Source organism: Brettanomyces nanus, chromosome 1, assembly GCF_011074865.1.
Source record: "Brettanomyces nanus chromosome 1, complete sequence".
In the NCBI taxonomy this organism is placed as follows: domain Eukaryota; kingdom Fungi; phylum Ascomycota; class Pichiomycetes; order Pichiales; family Pichiaceae; genus Brettanomyces; species Brettanomyces nanus.
Window position 1 is genome coordinate 1,068,935 of NC_052374.1, and position 19,655 is coordinate 1,088,589.

Here is a 19,655-nt window from a genome sequence, read left to right on the forward strand (position 1 = left end):
CGAGCTTCCAATCGAGATCTGTCTAGCAGACAGCGTTTTCTACTCACCCTTAAATTCGTATGGACCAGGCTTCTGCTCCACATCAAACTTCATACGAGAGCCTTGAACTTCCGCATCATTGACCGAGCACCAGCACTCGACAATATCGCCAGGCTTGACGATACCCACACCCTTTGGAGTACCCGTAAGTATAACATCACCGGGATTTAGCGTCATAATTGAGGACATCTTACTAAGGAACTTGTGGATAGGAAAAATCATGAGGTTAGTAACATCATGTTGCCTGTGCTCATCATTGACCTTGAGGTTTAATTCCACATTATAAGGGTCCGGGATCTGTTTCTTGGACAACAAGGGTGAAATGGGCAAAAAGGTGTCGAATCCTTTACCAATGGTCCAAGGTAATCCCTTCTTCTTGGCTACAGCCTGAACATTTCGAGCCGTCATATCGATGGCTAAGGCATATCCTTCTATGGAATCGATTGCCTCCTGAGGTCCAAATTTAGCAGGATCCAAATCCTTAAGCTGCTTGCCAATGATACAAGCCAACTCAATCTCATGATGGGCCAGCACACCCTTCGGAATTAAAATCGGTCCTTCTCCATACTTCAACACGGCCGATTCGGGCTTGATGAAAAAAAACGGTTCTATCGGTTTGGCATTGTTAAGCTCCTTGATGTGGGCCATATAATTCCTACCAATACAGAGGACCTTTCCGACGTGTTTGAGATAATCATACGACATGATGGAGCGACAACTTTCAACTCAGAGCCAGTTAGTTAATTCTCTCTCTTTGGCAAGAGGTAACTGGGAATCATCGGTATTTAATATGGGCTTTTTTCTCTCTTTCTCTGTTGCTTCTCCATTGTTGGAAAATAAAATAAAAAATCAATGACCTCGGATCTGATATCGGAAAACAGTACGCTTGAAATAAACAATATATGACTCTAAATAAACCAGGCACAAAAAATTAAATACCTTGAGCATCATCTAGCTATTTTTAAGACCGCTGCTCGTGTCTATTGATCAGTCCGTTCGTACTCATAGCCACAGCGGCAGCCACGGAAGTCTGTGGAGTGGTCGTTTCTGATTCGTGGTTAGGGGAGGCTTTGTAAGCTCGAAATCTCTTGAGTAGTTAGGGGAGATTGGGTTGGTGGAGGAGCCTGATGTGCCTGTGGAAGCTGGGCCACGTAGTTTGTACCGTTTAGTAAAGTATTGAGAGTCTCTATGCCGCCTACCTGCTCGACGAGTTGCGGACATGCCTTGTGAGCATACAAGATCGTTCTCAATGTCAGCACATGCTCTCTCAATATACTGACCTGAGAGTTCAGACTCTGATATTGTTTGGTGTAAAAGTCCAATTCTTCCTTCATATTCTCCACCATCCTCTTCTTCCGCTGCCTACACTTAGACGCTGCAAGTCTGTTTCTCTCAAGGAAATTCTGTCTCTTCTCTTCTTCCGTCATCTCACCGCGAGATTTTCTCTTCCTACCGTTACCACTTTCGTAGTTATCTGGTGGTGGTGGTGGTGATGATGTAGCAGAAGCTTCCTTCTTTACGCTTAATTTTCTTTTCTTATTGGACAACTCTTTATCACTGTTTTTCAGTGAATGCTTTCCCTTAAAAGCTCCAGAACTATCAGCCGCCACCCCCAAAGATTTCACGTCCCATATCTTCTTGCTGTTCACCTTACTTTTATGCGTGGTAATACTATCTGGCAGCTTCAGATTGGGCAAGTTTAGAGGCTGTGAAAGTCCCGTGACTCCCGTGCCTCGGTTTCCCTCCCCAGTAGCACTACCTTGTAGAGTAAACGAGGCAAGTGACCCTCCAGGGGTGGAAGGAATCCCGGAAATAGGGTCAGAAGGCATAGTTCCCATCATTAAATTGAATCCATTACTTCCAGGGAGATGCGCTGATAACATACCACCTCCAGAAGTGATACCTGTCCTCATAGAACTTTCGTTAGGAGTTAGGCCAGCCTTCCTGGAGTCAGACACAAAGTTAAAGTATTGCTGTCCCTGCTGAGCCTGAGCAGAAGTCTGCTGCTGTTGCTGTTGCTGTTGCTTTTGTTGCTGCTGTGGATCACTGGCTCCATTCAAAGGATTAATATTGAAATATTGGGCAGTTGCACTGCCAGGGGTTCCTGAACCACCACCACCACTAAAGAATGCAGACCAAAGCCCAGGCGTTCCAGGCAGAGAGCCTCCACCAGGAGACATCATACCTACCAGGGGAGGTAGCATACTTGAAGTATGAAGTCTACGTGTTCCACCTGGAGTTAGCACTGGAGGAGAGAGCTGCTGAGGAGGCTGTGCCTGAGCATCAGATTTGACCTGTGGCTGCTGATGCATAAAGCTTTGAGGTAAAGCGATAGCTGCTAGAGAACTAGGAACTGAAGTAACAGTTGCAGTTTTAGAGGTAGCAAGCGCGGCTCCATTTGCATTACTTTGACTGCCTCCATTGATCCTAGATGCTTCATCGATGCCAACCTCTCCACCGGCTCCAGCTCCAGCTCCTGTGACTTCAACGCCTTTACTGCCTTCATCTGCTCCATTGGATCCTGCTGTATCTGCATGGCCATCCTTAGTTTGAGCAAACGACTGCTCAAAAGGATTGGGCTCTAGGTCTAAGGTCTTACGTGAACCAGACGAACCCTGAGATTGATGCTCAGAGGTTGATGGAAGTTTCGAAGGAGCTGCAGTAGCCCCAGCAGCGGAAATCTTAGCGAATTTTGAGGTTGAGGATGATGTCATAATGACTCAATGGTACCAAATCTCCTTTTGCTCTCTCGATAGCTCTAAGTTAGGGATTATCCAGACTATCCGAATGAAAAAGAGAAACAGTCTGATTTACACGATCTGTTTGTTGCCACTTAAAGTACTATCGGGATCTCGATATTCTGCGGTCGATAGTCTAGTGAGTAACAACACCGTTACGGAAGCGCGCTTCTCTAAGTTCTTGTCTTTCTACATTGATTGCATCATCATTATAAATTAATTTTTTCTTAGTGCGGAATGCTTCCTACGCTAGTTTCGGCAACATCCCGTTCGTCAAAACTCAGCCACACATTGATCAGGTTCTACCGGGCGCAGCAGGTAGGTCCATCACTACCCCAGATAAACCCATTTCTTATCGACCCTCGGCCAGATATTTCCCCACCACTTCCTTCATTTTCATTCTCTCAATTGATTTTTCATCTCTCTTCTGCTACCCAATGAACATCCCCTTTGCCTTATTGGCCTTTTGGGCTTCGTTATCGCTAGCTGTTTCCCCATACACGGAGCTTCATTCTCCTGGCTTCTGTGCATTATACGGCATTGGAGGCAAGGAATCGTTTATTGACATTCCTCTGCCTCAGAATATTGAGGCACAGCCATTGACAGCAGAGGAACGAAACGAACTAGTCGGCATTTGTGGCTCTTCTTGGCAGAATTCGGATACTGCTTGCTGCGATATGAGCCAAATCCAGCAGTTGAAAACCAACTTAGCTAAAGTGAGACCGTTGATATCATCATGTCCGGCTTGTCAGGAGAATTTCTTTCAGATGTTCTGCCATTTTACTTGCTCGCCCGACCAATCAACTTTTGTCAATGTAACCAAGATCAGCGAATCGACGTCTGGCAACGACATTGTTGACGAGCTAGACTTCTATATCGATAGTGCTTCATTTGCTTCTGAGTTCTTTGATTCTTGCAAGAATATAAAGTTTGGTGCCACAAATGGCTATGCCATGGATTTAATCGGTGGTGGTGCTCATAACTATTCAGGTTTTCTTAAATTTTTGGGTGACAAGAAGCCTATGCTGGGAGGCTCCCCCTTCCAAATGAACTTCAAGTATGAGGATGCCAAGAATAAGATAGTTCCATTCACTACAATTGCTCGAAAATGCAACGATGTTGATCCAAGATTTAGATGCTCCTGCGCAGATTGTCCGCAAGCATGTCCCATTCTTTCAAAGTTGAACCCGTCACACAGATGTACCGTTGGTAAACTTCCGTGCTTCTCCTTTGCCGTTATCCTTCTATATACAGCTGTAGCTGCCGCATACATTTACATTGTTGCTTTTGCTCATGGTGACTCAAAAAACTCTTTACTGAATCTCTTTGACAGGGAATCTGCTCTGCTTACTGATGATATGGGCGACGACAATAACGATGCCGAAGAAACTACTGAACTCTCTTCCGCGGATGAGATGAGCAACTTCGACTCTTTCAAGGCTAACAAATCATACTTTTTTAATGACTGGCTTGAAAAACTGTTCTATCAACAAGGCTTATATTGTGCCAAATACCCATGGCATGTTATTTGTGTTACACTAACAATTGCAACTATAATCTGCTCATTCATCTATAAATTGCAGCTTGAAAGAGACCCAATTCATTTATGGGTTAGTCCCGAGGCCAATGCATACAAACAGAAGGACATATTTGATAAGAGTTTCGGTCCTTTTTACCGGTCAGAGCAGCTATTTGTTTCCAATGCTACTGGAGACAGTATTTTCCAAGACTACGAATTTGTTAAATGGTGGTTTGAAAAAGAGGTTGAGATTCAGACATTACAAGCTGAAAATAAGAATGTTACTTATTCAGATATTTGCTTCAAGCCTACGGGAGAGTCCTGCGCTCTTGAATCATTCTCTCAATACTTCCATGGAGACATCAACTACTTACCCGAATCATCTTGGAAGCAGAAAATTTCCAGTTGTGCTGCATCGCCTGTCAACTGCTTGCCAACATTCCAGCAGCCGCTTACTCGGCCTTTGCTATTTGGCGGCGATTTTGAAAAACCTGTACTCGATTCTCCAGCATTTGTGGTTACTCTTCTCCTCAATAACAATGAAGATCAACAGAGCAATCAGATTCTTGAAGCAAAATCCTGGGAAGAACAACTTGAAACGTATATCTCTGGCAGTCTTATTCCAGAAGCAGAGGCATGGGGTGTCAATATAACTTACAACACGGATGGTTCTGTTGAAAAGGAGATTAATAAGTCTTCAAATACAGATGTTAAGATTATTGTTATATCCTACCTTGTCATGTTTGCATACGTTTCGATTGCGTTGGGAACTAGAGGGGGAAATATAGTTCCAACAGGCCACAAATTTGGGATGGACAGTGTGCTTTCGATTCTAACTAGAACCAGGTTTGGACTAGGGCTGGCTGGCGTTTTCATTGTGCTATTGTCGGTATTTTCCTCTGTTGGTGTTTGCAGCATTTTCAACTTAAAATCTACTCTTATCATTGCTGAAGTGATACCATTCTTGGTTCTCGCTGTTGGTGTCGATAACATTTTTCTCCTCTGCAATGAACTTCAGGATATTAACTACCTAAATGTGACTAATGACCTGCAGTTGTGTGAAAGAGTTGCCAAGACGCTTGCCAATGTTGGCCCTAGTATTCTACTTAGTGCTACGAGTGAAGTTGCATGCTTTCTCTTGGCGAGTGCAGTCGGAATGCCAGCGGTACGTAACTTTGCCATCTATTCTGCGTTGGCAATTTTCTTCAACACCATTTTACAACTCACCGCGTTTGTTGCTGTCCTTGCTCTCGATCAGAAACGTCTTGAAGAAGGCCGCCTTGATCTTTTACCTTTCATCCAGATAAGGGAAGGATTAATTTCTCTTCCAGAAGACTCGGAAGCTGGAAATTCGGCAGCTCACGAAGCCAATCTTTCTGAACTTTTAAGCGGGACTTCCAGCGCTTCAGGTGATGGCTGGTTTGGTAATCTCATTAAGAAGCATCTAGCTCCCTGGCTTTTCAGGCCTACTGTCAAAAAAGGCGTTCTTATTTTTTTCATAACATGGCTTGGTATTTCACTCTCTTTGCTTCCAAAAATTGAACTTGGATTGGATCAAAGGCTTGCTATGCCGGCTGATTCTCATTTGGTCGGATACTTTGATGACATGTACAAGTACTTGAATGTGGGACCTCCAATATACTGGGTTGTTGATAATAATAACGTGAGCTCTATCGATGAACAGAGACACTTATGTGGCAAATTTACGACTTGTGACTCCATGTCTTTTGTCAACATTCTTCAGCAGGAATACAAAAGAGAAGGTTTGAGCACGATTGCAGAGCCAGTAGCAAGTTGGCTCGACGATTTCCTTCTTTGGCTCAATCCAGATTTGGAGGATTGTTGCCGAATGAAGAAGTCAAATGCTCCTTTGGAAATATTTGAGAGTACCGAATTTTGCTCCCCTCATCAACCTCCAAGACAATGCCGATCGTGTTATGAAGGCCGGACATGGAACGTCAACATGGATGGATTCCCCGAGGGAGAGGAGTTTGCTTCTTTCTTCAATGAATGGATACAATCTTCATCAGATACATCTTGTCCTTTGGGTGGAAAAGCTCCCTACTCATCTTCAGTGTATCTAGTCGATGGAAAAGTGGCTCGTTCTTCTTTTCGAAATGCTCATTCTCCCCTTCGCTCTCAGCAAGATTTTATTGATGCTTATCACGATTCAATACGTATTACCCAGGAAATCAAGAAGGAACAGCCAGATCTCGATGTATTTGCATACTCACCTTTCTACATTTTCTTTGTCCAATACGAGAACATTATCTCCCTTTCCATTACGTTAATTTGTATTGGACTTGTTCTTGTATTTGCACTAGCATCTCTTCTACTCGGATCTTTTACCAATGCCGCTATCATTGTGCTCAACGTTGCGCTGATTATGATTAATGTTGGGGGGTCAATGGCTTTGTGGAATGTCTCACTCAATGCCGTCTCACTTGTGAACTTGATGATCTGCCTTGGATTGGCTGTGGAGTTTACCGTTCATCTTGTGCGACACTTCAACTTCAACTTTAACTCTGAAACCGAACCAAAACTTTCCAGAAAAGATGGTAGGGCGTATAATTCCCTTTGCTTCATTGGAAATACGACTCTCAGTGGAATTACTATGACAAAACTTATTGGTATTTCTGTGCTTGGCTTTACCAGATCGAAAATCTTCCAGGTGTACTACTTTCGAATGTGGCTATCATTGATAGTGATTTCTTCTATTCATTCTCTACTCTTGGTGCCCATTTTACTCGGATCGTTCGGTAGTACGCGAAACTATAAGACCTCCTCGTATGCCGCTGTCGATAACGATGAGGTACTCAGACGTCTCAGAGAAACCAACTAGAGTGTTACCTTTACATAACTGAATAAAACGATTATTTCATCACTGCCACTTACATGATTAAACGGAAGAAAGAAAAAGGAAGACAAGTAAAAAATTGAAAATCATCTGCTCAAGTAATCACAGTTGGAGTTTCGGTTCCAATGAACTTCTTGAGCTGCAAGAACTCGATAACAGCCTTAATATCTGCACCAAGGAAGCTGCCAGCGTCCTTGCTTAAAGTGACATCGGACTTGTCGGAGGCATGTTTCTCCAAGTACAATCTGATTGTTGCACCTGCAGATCCCGTACCAGATAATCTGACAACGAATCTGACACCAAAATCCAATTTAACAATCAAACCTTGATTACTGGACACAGATCCGTCTAAATCAGTGTACGAAAAACTGGTAGCTTCAACTACCTTAGCCTCACCTATTCTAGAACCAATGAAAACAGGATTATCAATCTTTGATTTTAAGAGAGTCATAACACTGTCACCGGCCTTCTTAGTACATCCTTCAAAATCATAACGGGTGAAGAAAGTTCTTCCATACTTTTTCCAGAAAGAATGCTGAACATTGGCGAGAGTAGGGTCATCTTCAGGGTTCTTTTCAGCCAAATAGGCCAAAATGTTCCACCATGCCATGATAGCCCATAAGCCATCCTTCTCTCTGATATGATCTGAACCAGTACCGAAGGATTCTTCACCGCAAATAGATAGTTTTTTGGCATCGAATAAGGCGCAGAAAAACTTCCAACCAGTTGGCACCTCATACAAGTTCAAACCTTTATCCTTAGCAACAAGGTCAATGGCACCACATGTTGGCATGGATCTTGCCAAACCGCGAACTCCGGTCTTTTTAAAGTAAGGAATGCAATCAGCCGCATACTCGGCGATGATAGCAACGGAATCACCGGGAGAAACAAACGCATTGGCACCATATATCATGTTACGGTCGCCGTCACCATCAGAAGCGCAACCAAAAGAGATCTGTTCTTTGTCAACGCGATCAACAAGAGAACGTGCGTAGGTTAGATTAGGATCCGGATGCATGCCACCGAAATCAGGTAATGGGGTGCAGTCTTGAATAGCAGAAACAGGTAGGCCTAGCTCATCGACAAAGATTGCCTTACCGTAAATACCAGTCACACCATTTAGACCATCGAACAAGAAAGTGAATCCAGCTGGAAGACTCTTCTTTATGAAACGCTTAATCAAATCAAAGTCAAAAATTTCTTTCAACATAGCAACATAATCTGCGGTAGAATCAATAATCTCCACGCTCAAAGGTCCGTAAAACTTTTTATTGACCTGAGTAAGATCCAATTTAGGAAGATCCTTAATGATCTTATAGGAAGTGAGCTGTCTGGAAACCTCAAAGATTTTGTCAGTAACAGACTCAGGTGCGGGACCTCCATTAGATAAATTGTACTTGATACCACAATCTTTTTCTGGTCCACCAGGATTATGAGAGGCAGTCAAAATGATACCTCCATCCACAGTCTTTCCTGCTTCATTATAAGCTCTTATTACATGAGACGCAGCTGGAGTTGAAAGAAGACCGTTCTGACCAATGACCAAACTTTTTAGGCCATTGGCAGCACCAATTTGCGCTATCAAGTTGAGAAAATGATCATTGTAATATCTTCCATCGCCACCAACAACAAGGGTCTTTTCTTTTGGTCCGCCGGGCATTGCTGATAATATAGATTGGATGAAGTTCTCAGAGTAGTGAGGCTCCTGGAATACTTTTGTGTGCTTTCTCAAACCAGAAGTACCAGGCTTCTGGTCATCGAACGGTTTAGTAGGAACGGTAATAACGGCGAAGGACATTGTAAATGTTGAATAAAAAGCAGTAGGATAAGAAGAAAGAAGAAAAGAGAAACAAGCAGAAACCTAATCATGAAGGTGTCATTTGATGAAGTCAGTCGTCGTCTCCAGCTTTGTGGGGGACAAAGGGGACCGAAAGCACCTGCATCATAAAAAAAAGAAATGTTCCCGCAAATCATCATTTGTCAGTAGAGCCGAAAGAAGATTTAATATAGCACCTCACAGTAGAGACAATCATGACTTCGTTAATATATATATGCATATATATGGATATACAAGCATACGAAGTACTACAGAGAATTATGCTGTTTCCTTTGTCACCTCATCTATAGATCTGGCCAAGTAGTCGATATTTTTGAGACAAATGCCGGCAATGGATATTCTGCCATCAGCTGTCATATACACGGACTTTGTACTCCGAAGTTTTTCAACCTGACGAGGATTCAAACCAGTATAACAAAACATTCCTTTCTGGGTTATTATATGTTCCCAATCAAGAGCACTATTGTATTCGACAGTTAGCTTGTCATAAAGTAATAGTCTCATTGAGTCTAACCTATCACACATAGTTTTTACATCGTTCAACCATTGGTTGTAAATATCTTCATTTCCCAAAATAGTTTCCACCAATTTTGAGCCGTGCGTAGGTGGCGACGAGTACATGGGCCGGATTAACTTGGCCAATTGAGAACGAACTCGCTCTGATTCTCGAGGACCTGAGCAGATAACCGATAATGTACCCACACGTTCACCATAAAGACCCATATTTTTTGCAAATGACTGCGATAATAGGTAAGTAGGGATTTTTCCCATGGCTACGGCATCATTAAATTTAAATAGTGTTGCCAAATCTTTCACTGGATCTCCCGATTGAAAACCCTGATATGCCGTGTCCACCACTGGAACAAGATTCCTTTCGCTCAGCATCTTGATAATTTCGTCCCATTGTTCTGGCGAAGAGTCCACACCTGTCGGATTATGACAGCTCAGATGCAATAGCACTATGGTACCTTCTTCCGATCTACTTAAATCTTCCAGCAGACCATCGAAATCCAATGCATTTGATTTCTGGTCATAATATCTGTATGCTGATGTAGTGAGTCCAGAGTCTTTCATAATACTTAGGTGGTTGGTCCATGTAGGATCTGGTACTTTCACGTGATGGTTGCTGTGAAACCTATGAAGAAACTCGGCCAATACTCTTAGTGAACCCGTCCCCGAAAGTCCCTGTGCGGTGACGATCCGGCCATCCGCCAATAGCTGAAAGCCACTCGTGTCATGCGCAAACAAAAGCTTCTGCACAAGCTGAATGAATTTGGGAGAACCAAGAATAGGAGAATATTCCTTGTCAGATTCCGTGTCTTGAAGGATTTTCTCAGCCATTCGAACTGACGGTAAAATCCAAGGGCTTCCATTGCCGTCTCTATAAGCTCCCACTCCTAGATCGACTTTATTAGGATTGGCGTCTAATGTGTACAACAAACTGAGCCCTAATATTTTATCTGATGGAGCCTGAGGAACGCCGGCCCATCTAGACTGAAATCGCACAAGATTGGACGCCAACGAATAAGTTGACGGGAAACGAATATATCGAACAGATTTTGAAGACCTGAACATAGCTAGCTAGAGTCTGAAAAAGTGACAAGAAAGGTACGGGAGTGAAAGTTAACTAGAATTTGTGATATCTCCGATAGATCTTAAAAAAAGAAGAAGCTAGAAATCTAACAGACTAAAAAAAAAGAGAAAGGCCGATCGCTGTCTTGCAAGGCATCTCTTCTGAACTCCCACAAATTACATCAAGGAGAAGACCTGCTCCCCTATTTATAAGGGGAGCTAGTGTCATTCACATGCAGTTAAATGTAGTGATTGGTCCGGTATTAATAATTTGTGGGGAAGAAGCTCGGTGAGAATAGACTATATGGTGTGCTTTAACTGCGGGGGAGCAATCTCGGTGTAATACTACCTGACTACATACATACATTTTCATTTTTTTTCTTTTCTTAATTAGCTAAACTATTTACCTCACACTAAAGAACCATTTGATTGGACGCAATGTACAAAGCATCAATCTTTTTAAGCGACTTGCCGAGGTTTAATCTGACTTTAGTTCTATACTGAGTCGAGTTATTCCGCTGGATTGGATTACCTTCAAGATAAACCGTTTCCAACTTTGGTAAACAGCCCAATTCTTCATGGAGGTTGTCGAAGGAATCGATCAAATTATACGAGGCCCAGAAATCAGTGAGATTCTTGAGCTCCTTCATATTTTCGATCCTTGAGATTTTATTTCCTGTTATATCTAACACGTTTAGATTGGACAATTTCTCCAAACCTTGTAGTTTTGTAATCTTGTTGTGGGAGAGATAAAGTTCTTCCAAACTTTGTAGTTTATCCAATCCTTCGATGTGGTCAATACGGTTGGACTGAATCGATAATATCTTTAAATTGTTCAAATTATCCAAGTTTTCAAGCTTTGTAATTTTGTTTTGACCCAACCAGAGCTGCTCTAAAGAAGGTAACTTCAATATGGTCTCAGATATTCTTTCAACGTGGTTACCACCAAACTCCAAATTCTTTAAGTGATTCAAACCTTCCAAATTCTCAATGAAATGGATCTTGTTCTGCACAAAATACAAGTTTTCCAACTTGGTCAACTTGTCGACGTGCTTAACATGCTTCAAATTGTTAAATGAAAGATCCAAACTCTTCAAATTAATCAGTTCATTGATATGTTTGGAGATGTGCTTAATTCGGTTATCATAAAGATCAAGCTCTTCCAAACAATCTTTGCAAGTCAAAAGTTTAAACTCATGAAGAGACTCAATCAAATTGTCTCTGAGGACAAGACTTTCCAATTTTGAAAAGCGGTCTAGACCCAAGGACTCCAAAGACCGGATCTTCATATGAACCAAATCAATGTAGTCTGTGTCAAGGGGCACATCTTCAGTAAGTTCACTATCGGCGGGGAGAATCTGCGGAGTAGAGTCAGGAATCTCAGTCATGCCATAAGTCTTTTCAATATGGGCGAATTCTTTCTTTTTCATCTCTTCTTCGACTCTAATGGCCTTAACCATAGGACTTTCATCCTCCTCCTCATCATCATTATCATCGTCATCGTCCTCATCATCAGTGGCAGAAGACATCGATCGGACAGCCTCCCCAGAGCTGTCAACAGCTTCAACTTCACCGCTGACAGACTCTGTACCTTCTTGAAGGCGCAGTTTGTCGACCTTGTCCGCTAAATGCTGATCCTGCTTATCTCCAGACATAATCCGAATGCAAATAGTACTAACCTTCTGTTAATATTTTCTTTTGTTTTGTAGAACTGCACAAAAGTACTAGTCAGAGGTCGAGAGGAATTGAAATTAGTATGCCATTGATCGACTGCCTAATAAAAAACCAGCAGCAAAGAAACAGGCGCCCGCCTCAAGGGAAAGAATTGTTGTTGTGGATACTTTTCGTCAGCCGATGATTGCAAGATTCAGATTCATGAGGAAAAGTAGTGTGGAAACAAAACTTTTGCCGTGAATGGAATGAACACTTACTAACTAATTAAGGCACTAACTACATCACTTGAGCCCGGAATAAATGAATAGGTACGGTGGAAAAAAGTTGTTCAATGACAAACATATATACATATATAGAAGGAAAGCTCCTCTCTTAGAATATCTAACGAACTTCCTTGTCCAAGTCCTGCTGCTCTGGCAAGTAGTTTTTAAGAACGTAGGAAACAGTCTCACCCACAGTTTTAATCTCATTTGCACTCTTGTCGTCGAAAACAACATCAAATTCCTCCTCTAAAGCAACCAAAGCGTCGTTGTAATCTAGGGAGTCCATTCCCAAATCCTTGGTAAACTGGGTTTCCAACTCAATCTTATCGGTCGAGTTCTTCAATTCAAAGGTTTTCAACACAGAAACTGTTCTAGCAAGAACATCTTCTTTAGTCAAAGAAGATCCTGTGGAGGAGAATCTCATGAACTTGACAGGAGTAAAGGCTACCGGTCTCATCATGGAACCAACGGAAGTGGTGGCTCTAAGAGTGGCGGCTCTAAAAGTGGCAGCTCTCGATGCCAATTTGGCAGAATTTCTTGCAGCGTAAGCAATTTGTCTGAACATGGCGAATAACAGAGTAAGGATATATTTAACGGTTCAGCTATCAACTAATTAACTAGCTTAAATTAAAGGCGCTGTTTCGCTTCTCTGAAAAAGGATGGAAAGAAAAAAAATTCCCCTAATTAAAAGCATCAAGATTTGGACTACGGGGAACTGAGCTATAGAATCGTCCTGTCCTCGGGGAGGGTGCGTGCGTGGGCTGCTTCTACTACGGCGGGAATATTTTGAAAATTACTTCTGATTGACCGACCAATCGTCCACTAATATAGTTACCCGGAGTAGAAGTAGCTGGGCTAGCGACGCAGCGACGAAAGAGTGAGCGAGCGATCTTTTACTTGTTACAGTTGGATCGACGTGGCTCTCTGTCCGTTCTTTTTCTTTCTCTTGTTACACTGAACACCTTTTTCTCCTTTGCGATTAGTCAGGAACAACCTGGGATATTTTACTCACCCATATTTTTGCCTTTGCCACACGTTGTCGACTGTGCTGTACTGTACTATAGTCTGTATATTATTGGAGCGAGGAAAAAGAAGATGTCTACAGTGAAAAGGCCATTTTCGGAGAATACTACCGGTCAACAATCCGTCAAGAAGAAGTTCAAACGGTCTGAAACTTCGCTCGAGGAGTTGACAGATGGCGGTCTATTGTCCCAAGACGATGTGATTTATTATCAAAAAGAGGCCATATACCGTATGCTGAACCTCGTACGTCACCGGAACAGACGTTTGAGAAGAGAACTTAGCAGGATCAATGACAATTACTCCTCTCTCAACAAGTATTATTCTATCATAAATAATTGGTGGTCACAGGTTATTGACAACTTTCAAAATTTTGATATGGTTGCCAAGGTGGAGGCTAGCGATGGATCTGATTTCAATCAGCATCTATTAATTAATGTTCCCGAGTCTGCAGTAAAGGAAACCGACCAACTGCAGCAAGAGTTGCAGGCAAAACGTACCAAACTCATATCCCTCTTACAACCTTTGTTATCACAACCGGTCAAAAATAGAGACGACAAGCTGGTGGATTTAGAAGAATCTCTCACAAATTTGAACGTTTTCAAATCCAGATTGGAAGATGAGAACAAGTTGTTGAGAGATAAGATTGAGGATTTGAACCAGGAAGTGGATACTTATGTTAAATTTGTTGAGAATCGAAGTTCTAAGTCTCTCAACCGCATTAGTGATAATCTTCACGATAAGGAGGAGTTGAAAACTGAAGATAAAGATGGCGGTGTTATTAAAGAAGAAGTTACGGACGTAGCCGATGGCTTAAGTGAAACAGTGGGTGTTAATGGCAACGGTACAGCTAAAGTCGAAGAAGATTTAGAGGCCCTTAAGGCCAGTCGAAAAGAAGTTGAGGACCTGAAAATTGAATTGGCAGGTCTTACATCTGAGAACAAAGCAATGTCCGAACAACTTGACGACAAGAGTGGTAAAGCTGCATTGCTAGAGAAGCAGGTGACCGAATTGAAAGGCGCGATGATTAATATATCTGAAAAAGACCTAGTTAGGTGTTCCGAATATCAGGCCTTACTAGCCAAAAACTCTAGTCTAAGCACACAGATTAGCCAGGTCAAATTTGAGGGTTCGAAGATTGAATCACAATTGTTTGAACTCGAATCCAACTTCACGGCAAAAAAGGAGAAATTGGAGGCTCAATTGAAGTCTGAGATGGAATTCAACAATGGATATATCGCCAAACTAGAGAACGACATTAATCGAATAAGATCGGATAGAGATAGCCTTAAGGCCAAAATTAACATCATGAAGGCAGAGAAGGGCAAGAGTGAACTTGCTGAAGAGTATAGGAAGTTGAATCAGATTCTTGAAAAGAGAGTAGAAGAACTAGAGGAATCGATGGACACCGAACTTAATTTTGAGAATAACAGTGATAAGGGAAACCAAGATTCTGAAACTCTCTCCAAGCACAATAAGCTTCTATCTCGAGAATTGAAGCAGATGGAGGATGCGTTCAAATCGACGCGGCAGTTAGCTAACACCAAGCTTGCCAAATATATTGAATCAGACTCTTACATTAACAAACTTAGTGTGGAGAAAAGCAAAGCTGATGAAAAGTACTTTCAGGCAATGAGAACCAAGGATGCTTTGACCATGCAGAATAAGATATTGAACGGAAATTTAACTAAACAGGCGGAACTAATCGAAGTGTTGAAAGCCAATGAGAAGAAACTTCTCAAGAAGCTTGAGATTGAAAACTCATTGTTCTCGAAATTGAAGAATCTCGAGTCTGTTTACAATAATGACCTCACATTTCAAAGAAATAAGAACAAAGAGCTTGAAATCAAGTTGAAAACGTTACAGGATAATAACTCAGATTTACAGTCTAGCTTAGTGAAGAAGCAAGAGGTAATTAGCCAGAAAGATAAAAAGGTTCTTTCTTTAGACTCCCACACACAGTCGATGCAGTCGCAAGTGAACGAATTGCAAAAGCTTGTCGAAAAATACAGATCTGATTCAAGATCGGCTGAAGATGAGGAGATCAACCAGGCTCTTTTGACGATGACGAAATGTCAGCTCTGCAACAAGAATTTCAAAGATGTCACTTTAAAGTCTTGTGGCCACTGCTTTTGTAGCGAATGCATTCATAACCGTCTTGCTTCCAGAATGCGTAAGTGCCCGAATTGCAACAAGCAATTCAGCAATTATGACTTACTTTCGATCCATTTGTAAAGGTTACACTAGCACAGAAAGATCGTTCTTTTTCTTCAGCTAATTTTTAGATCACATTTGTACATATACGGTAACTTTACCCTCCATTTATCAAGTGTAGTTGAATTATTATTATCTAGTTGCATCGTGCCGTTGGTAGGATATGAAAACAATAAAATAAACAAGATATATATATAGAGAGAGATAGAGTAGCAAAAAAATGAATAACAAACGCCGACAAAGTGAATGGGATAATCAAGATATAACAAAGAAAGTCATACCACGGGTACAGGGAAAGGCATCACAAAGCTATCTGAAGTAGAAGTAGGAGAGCCATAAAAAAATATATGTATCTGCTATGACTAAAACGAATCAGAGACACCGTTGGAATTAGCGCGGTTCATCTCTGCGTTCATCATCTCGACGAAAGCCTGCTCATTGGAAGGTATGAAATTTGAATTGTTCAAAGGCTGCCCTTGCATTGGAACAGCCACTCTTTGCTGTACAGGCACCACCTGTGGTGAGTGCTGAGTAGCATAATCTTGAGAAACAGCTCCATTAACGAAATATCCAATGCCATCATTGCTCTTGGTGGAAGAAGCCATAAATGTTTTCTCATAAGCTGATGAAGGAATTCCATATCCGGAGGAAGGTATAGGGGCTGTTTCTTTCTGAATAGAAGAAAGAGCGGACGGCGCAAACTGGAGCAGCATACCTGAATAGGCACCAGACACAGGACCGACAGAACCAGAACCGGAAAACTGAGGCATTAGTTGTTCATTAGGGCGGACAGAACGCTGCGCCTGCTGATTAGAGGAAGAATTGGACATCGCCAGAGAGTTGAGTGGGGGACTGCTAACGTGCTGTTCTTGCGCATTTCTTCCAAATGGAGATCCGCGCGCACCTAGATAGGAGGATGAATTGTCAAGAGATAAACCATTGAGTTGCATTTCCAAATCCTTATCGATAAAATTCGAAAACTGCGAAGAACCTCCAAGATAGTCGTAACCTGCAAAGTTCATATCAGGTTGATGTGGACCCATAATCTGGTTGACAGACGAAGAAGGTTTCATTGCGGGCACTGCATTAGGAGGATTTGTCATATTGCCCAGAGAGGAAGATGGAAACATTTGGAACTGTTGCACAGGCTGCTGAGCCTGTTGAGCCCGCTGAGACTGCTGAGACTGCTGAGATGGGTGAAAAGTAAACGTAGAAGCAAACATTGATGCTTGCTGGGGCAGCGGGGCAGCTTTCTGACGAAGATGATGATGCATCCCGGAATGCCTAGGAATCGTCTCGCGTTGCTGTTGCTGCTGTTGTTGCTGCCGTTGTGGCCGCCGCCGCTGATGAGCATCTTCCATCGAGGACGATGCGGACAGCGTAACGGAGTTGGAAATTGCCTTCTGCGGCTGACCATTCTGACGGCCGGATTTTTGACCACGACGCTGATTCAAAGACTGCCTTTGCTCAGAACCATTCTGATCTTCACGACTCGTTTGAAGCTGCTGTTGGAACTTGAAAATATTGTTAGTAGGCTGCTCCATAACTCTGCAGTTATTAATAACAACGTTAGAAACATCTCCATTGTATGTTGGGATCTTGCGGAAAGTACACATCTTAAACTCAATTTTACTTGAGTTCGCAGGCAAGTGAGCTAAGTCTTTAAACGTACACTTTTCAATCAGAATCTCATCGGAATCTGGTAAACGAAAGTCCAAATCGAACAGAGAGTGCTCAAAATAAAGCTTTTTAAGTTTGGGCAAATTGATGAAGTTGTAATCCAAAATGAAGTCATTCAATGAAAGAAGTTTCAAAGAAGGAGGAAAGTTTATAGCCGAAAAGATCAAAGGCTTCCCAATTTTGTAGTTGTAACGGGAAATACCTTTCAACTTCAAATTCTCCAAGTTACTCGTCAGAATTTGGTTTATTAACATCGATATCTTGAGAATATCGTCTCTAGAGATTGAGTATAACTCGGGTCCTGAGCCACCGGTGTCGTAGCTGATATCAATGCACAAGTCAACAATAGATGGTGGTAAGGGTTTGGCAATCTTTTTGAGAATATTCAAGCGAATACTAAAATTCTGATCCAAGTTTTTGATATTGTGGATAGTAATAGAAAGCTTCTTGGCGTTTGGAGGCCACTGAATTCTAGAGGCAACATCCTCTCCATTATCAGGCTCCTCTACGGCCTTCTGGTAGGTGAAGTGAATCTTCAACTCCTGCAATTTTTTGCATTCACTCATGTCGAACCCATCATTATCCAAGATAACGTAACTGATCTTCGAATAGGTCAAGTTAGGAAATAATTTCAACTTGTTCAAATCCTTAGAGTCCAGATATGTGTGGAATATATTCAATGTTCTCAAATTTTGAATCCTCTGTTTAACGTCAAACTTGATGATGAAGTTCTGCTGAAATTTGATATCACAATTCTTGCGTAACTCCCAGTTATCGAAGAATACGTCCAAAGACTGACAGTTCTTCAAGTCATTGATGAAATTCAAGTTGTCAATGTTGACCAACTTCATCACATCAATCGAGTTTCGGATGGGTATCTTCTTGAAAGTACCCCGATTAACACCAAACTTTAAGTATTTCAAGTTAGTTCCATACTGATCAATTAAATCATTGAATGGCTTTAATTTGGCTTCACTTTCAAGAGAAAGATGTAACAATTCGATTCGGGGTAGCAAAGGCTTAATGAGAGCCAAATCTATAGGTTTCTGTTCATTTTTGAACAATATCTTAACAACAACCAAATTTCCATCATTCAAATTCAATCTCTTAAACTCCTTGTAAGGAAGATGGAAATCATGCTCTTTCTTCATCTCTTGGATGGTAAACTCCTTGAAGGATTTGACAATGAAGAGATCATGACGAATCTGTTTGACAAGGATTTCGACAGGATTAGTATAATTCAAACTGTAGAATCCGTAAAGTTTGATATTCGAGGTGATATCAAATATTGAGAAGAAGGTGGAAAAGTTCAGGATATGGATCAGTCTAACAATGAAAGGAGTAAGTGAGTTGAAACCATATATGAGTTTCACTTTCTCGCAAAGTAGAATTTTACTTTGAGGATCCAATTTCCTTGCAAGTCTATCAAACTCATTAGGAGACAAAGTTGAATCCACATCAAATAGCTTTAGTTGAATGTCATTATACTCAGTGAAGATGATGCCTTTCTGTTCTAAAAGCTTGTTGACAAGGAACTGTTGGGCTTTTCCGTCTATTACTTGTGACTCATCTCCAGAGTATGGAACAGAAGTAGGCAGTGGTGCTGTCAATGAGGCTGCAGCTAAGTCAGATGATGATCGAGAATCCGAAGCCGGAAAAGGTGAGGGAGATTCAGTAAAGTCTGCTGAGTCAGATGAACCCACCGATCCTGCGAAGCTTGTAGATCTAACGGAGTCGTTACGTCCTGAAGACCTGGAGGAAGAAGAAGTAGAGAGTGGTACTGCCACAGTACCATTAGGTACATTCGAAGTGGGATCAGCTGAATCAGGCAAGTCACCGTCCATGATGATGCTTCTGAGCTGAATAGGTAATGTGTTTATAAAGCTCTCTTTATTCATGATGAGGGGAATCCAAAAGGGAAAAAAACAATAACAGAAAGATGAATAGTAACCAATGAATTAGGTCTAGTGAATAATATGTATAGATATGTTTGATATCAGCTTTGTTGCTTTTTCTTTGCACATGGAAATCAAAAGAGTTGATTATACGTAGTAGAGCGAATTACCGAGTAGAAAAGAACTTCGAATTATGTGCACTTCGCTGTAGTATCGATTGCGGCTTGATGTATAGTAAAGAGTAGTAGTCACAAAGGTGCCACAGAAGCCACTTGAAAGTTGAATGTAATGATCAGGACAACGATCGATTTTCAAAAAAAAAACGTCTTGTCGAGAGAGAGAAATAT

General features: G+C 41.7%; 9 protein-coding genes across 9 annotated transcripts; 2 read left to right on the forward strand and 7 right to left on the reverse strand.

Annotated features, from left to right (window-relative positions):
- Positions 1–39: 39 nt before the first annotated feature.
- On the reverse strand, positions 40–744 carry FOA43_000502 (uncharacterized protein; the record flags this gene model as incomplete). Its single annotated transcript, XM_038920832.1, has 1 exon — positions 40–744. One exon carries the CDS (start codon positions 742–744, stop codon positions 40–42), a length of 705 nt encoding a protein of 234 aa, XP_038776760.1.
- A 353-nt stretch (positions 745–1,097) lies between these two features.
- Positions 1,098–2,753, reverse strand: FOA43_000503 (uncharacterized protein; the record flags this gene model as incomplete). Its single annotated transcript, XM_038920833.1, has 1 exon — positions 1,098–2,753. The coding sequence occupies one exon, from the start codon at positions 2,751–2,753 to the stop codon at positions 1,098–1,100; it is 1,656 nt and encodes a 551-aa protein (XP_038776761.1).
- Positions 2,754–3,214: 461 nt separating this feature from the next.
- FOA43_000504 (uncharacterized protein) lies at positions 3,215–7,138 on the forward strand (the record flags this gene model as incomplete). The annotated part of the gene is made up of 3 exons (XM_038920834.1): positions 3,215–6,089; positions 6,372–6,391; positions 6,440–7,138. 3 exons carry the CDS (start codon positions 3,215–3,217, stop codon positions 7,136–7,138), a joined length of 3,594 nt encoding a protein of 1,197 aa, XP_038776762.1.
- A 109-nt stretch (positions 7,139–7,247) lies between these two features.
- Positions 7,248–8,951, reverse strand: PGM2 (Phosphoglucomutase-2; the record flags this gene model as incomplete). The annotated part of the gene is made up of 1 exon (XM_038920835.1): positions 7,248–8,951. One exon carries the CDS (start codon positions 8,949–8,951, stop codon positions 7,248–7,250), a length of 1,704 nt encoding a protein of 567 aa, XP_038776763.1.
- Positions 8,952–9,248: 297 nt separating this feature from the next.
- Positions 9,249–10,565, reverse strand: FOA43_000506 (uncharacterized protein; the record flags this gene model as incomplete). Its single annotated transcript, XM_038920836.1, has 1 exon — positions 9,249–10,565. One exon carries the CDS (start codon positions 10,563–10,565, stop codon positions 9,249–9,251), a length of 1,317 nt encoding a protein of 438 aa, XP_038776764.1.
- A 410-nt stretch (positions 10,566–10,975) lies between these two features.
- On the reverse strand, positions 10,976–12,217 carry SDS22 (Protein phosphatase 1 regulatory subunit sds22; the record flags this gene model as incomplete). The annotated part of the gene is made up of 1 exon (XM_038920837.1): positions 10,976–12,217. One exon carries the CDS (start codon positions 12,215–12,217, stop codon positions 10,976–10,978), a length of 1,242 nt encoding a protein of 413 aa, XP_038776765.1.
- A 400-nt stretch (positions 12,218–12,617) lies between these two features.
- On the reverse strand, positions 12,618–13,064 carry FOA43_000508 (uncharacterized protein; the record flags this gene model as incomplete). The annotated part of the gene is made up of 1 exon (XM_038920838.1): positions 12,618–13,064. The coding sequence occupies one exon, from the start codon at positions 13,062–13,064 to the stop codon at positions 12,618–12,620; it is 447 nt and encodes a 148-aa protein (XP_038776766.1).
- A 530-nt stretch (positions 13,065–13,594) lies between these two features.
- FOA43_000509 (uncharacterized protein) lies at positions 13,595–15,754 on the forward strand (the record flags this gene model as incomplete). The annotated part of the gene is made up of 1 exon (XM_038920839.1): positions 13,595–15,754. The coding sequence occupies one exon, from the start codon at positions 13,595–13,597 to the stop codon at positions 15,752–15,754; it is 2,160 nt and encodes a 719-aa protein (XP_038776767.1).
- Positions 15,755–16,095: 341 nt separating this feature from the next.
- FOA43_000510 (uncharacterized protein) lies at positions 16,096–19,257 on the reverse strand (the record flags this gene model as incomplete). Its single annotated transcript, XM_038920840.1, has 2 exons — positions 16,096–18,965; positions 19,251–19,257. 2 exons carry the CDS (start codon positions 19,255–19,257, stop codon positions 16,096–16,098), a joined length of 2,877 nt encoding a protein of 958 aa, XP_038776768.1.
- Between the last annotated feature and the right edge of the window lie 398 nt (positions 19,258–19,655).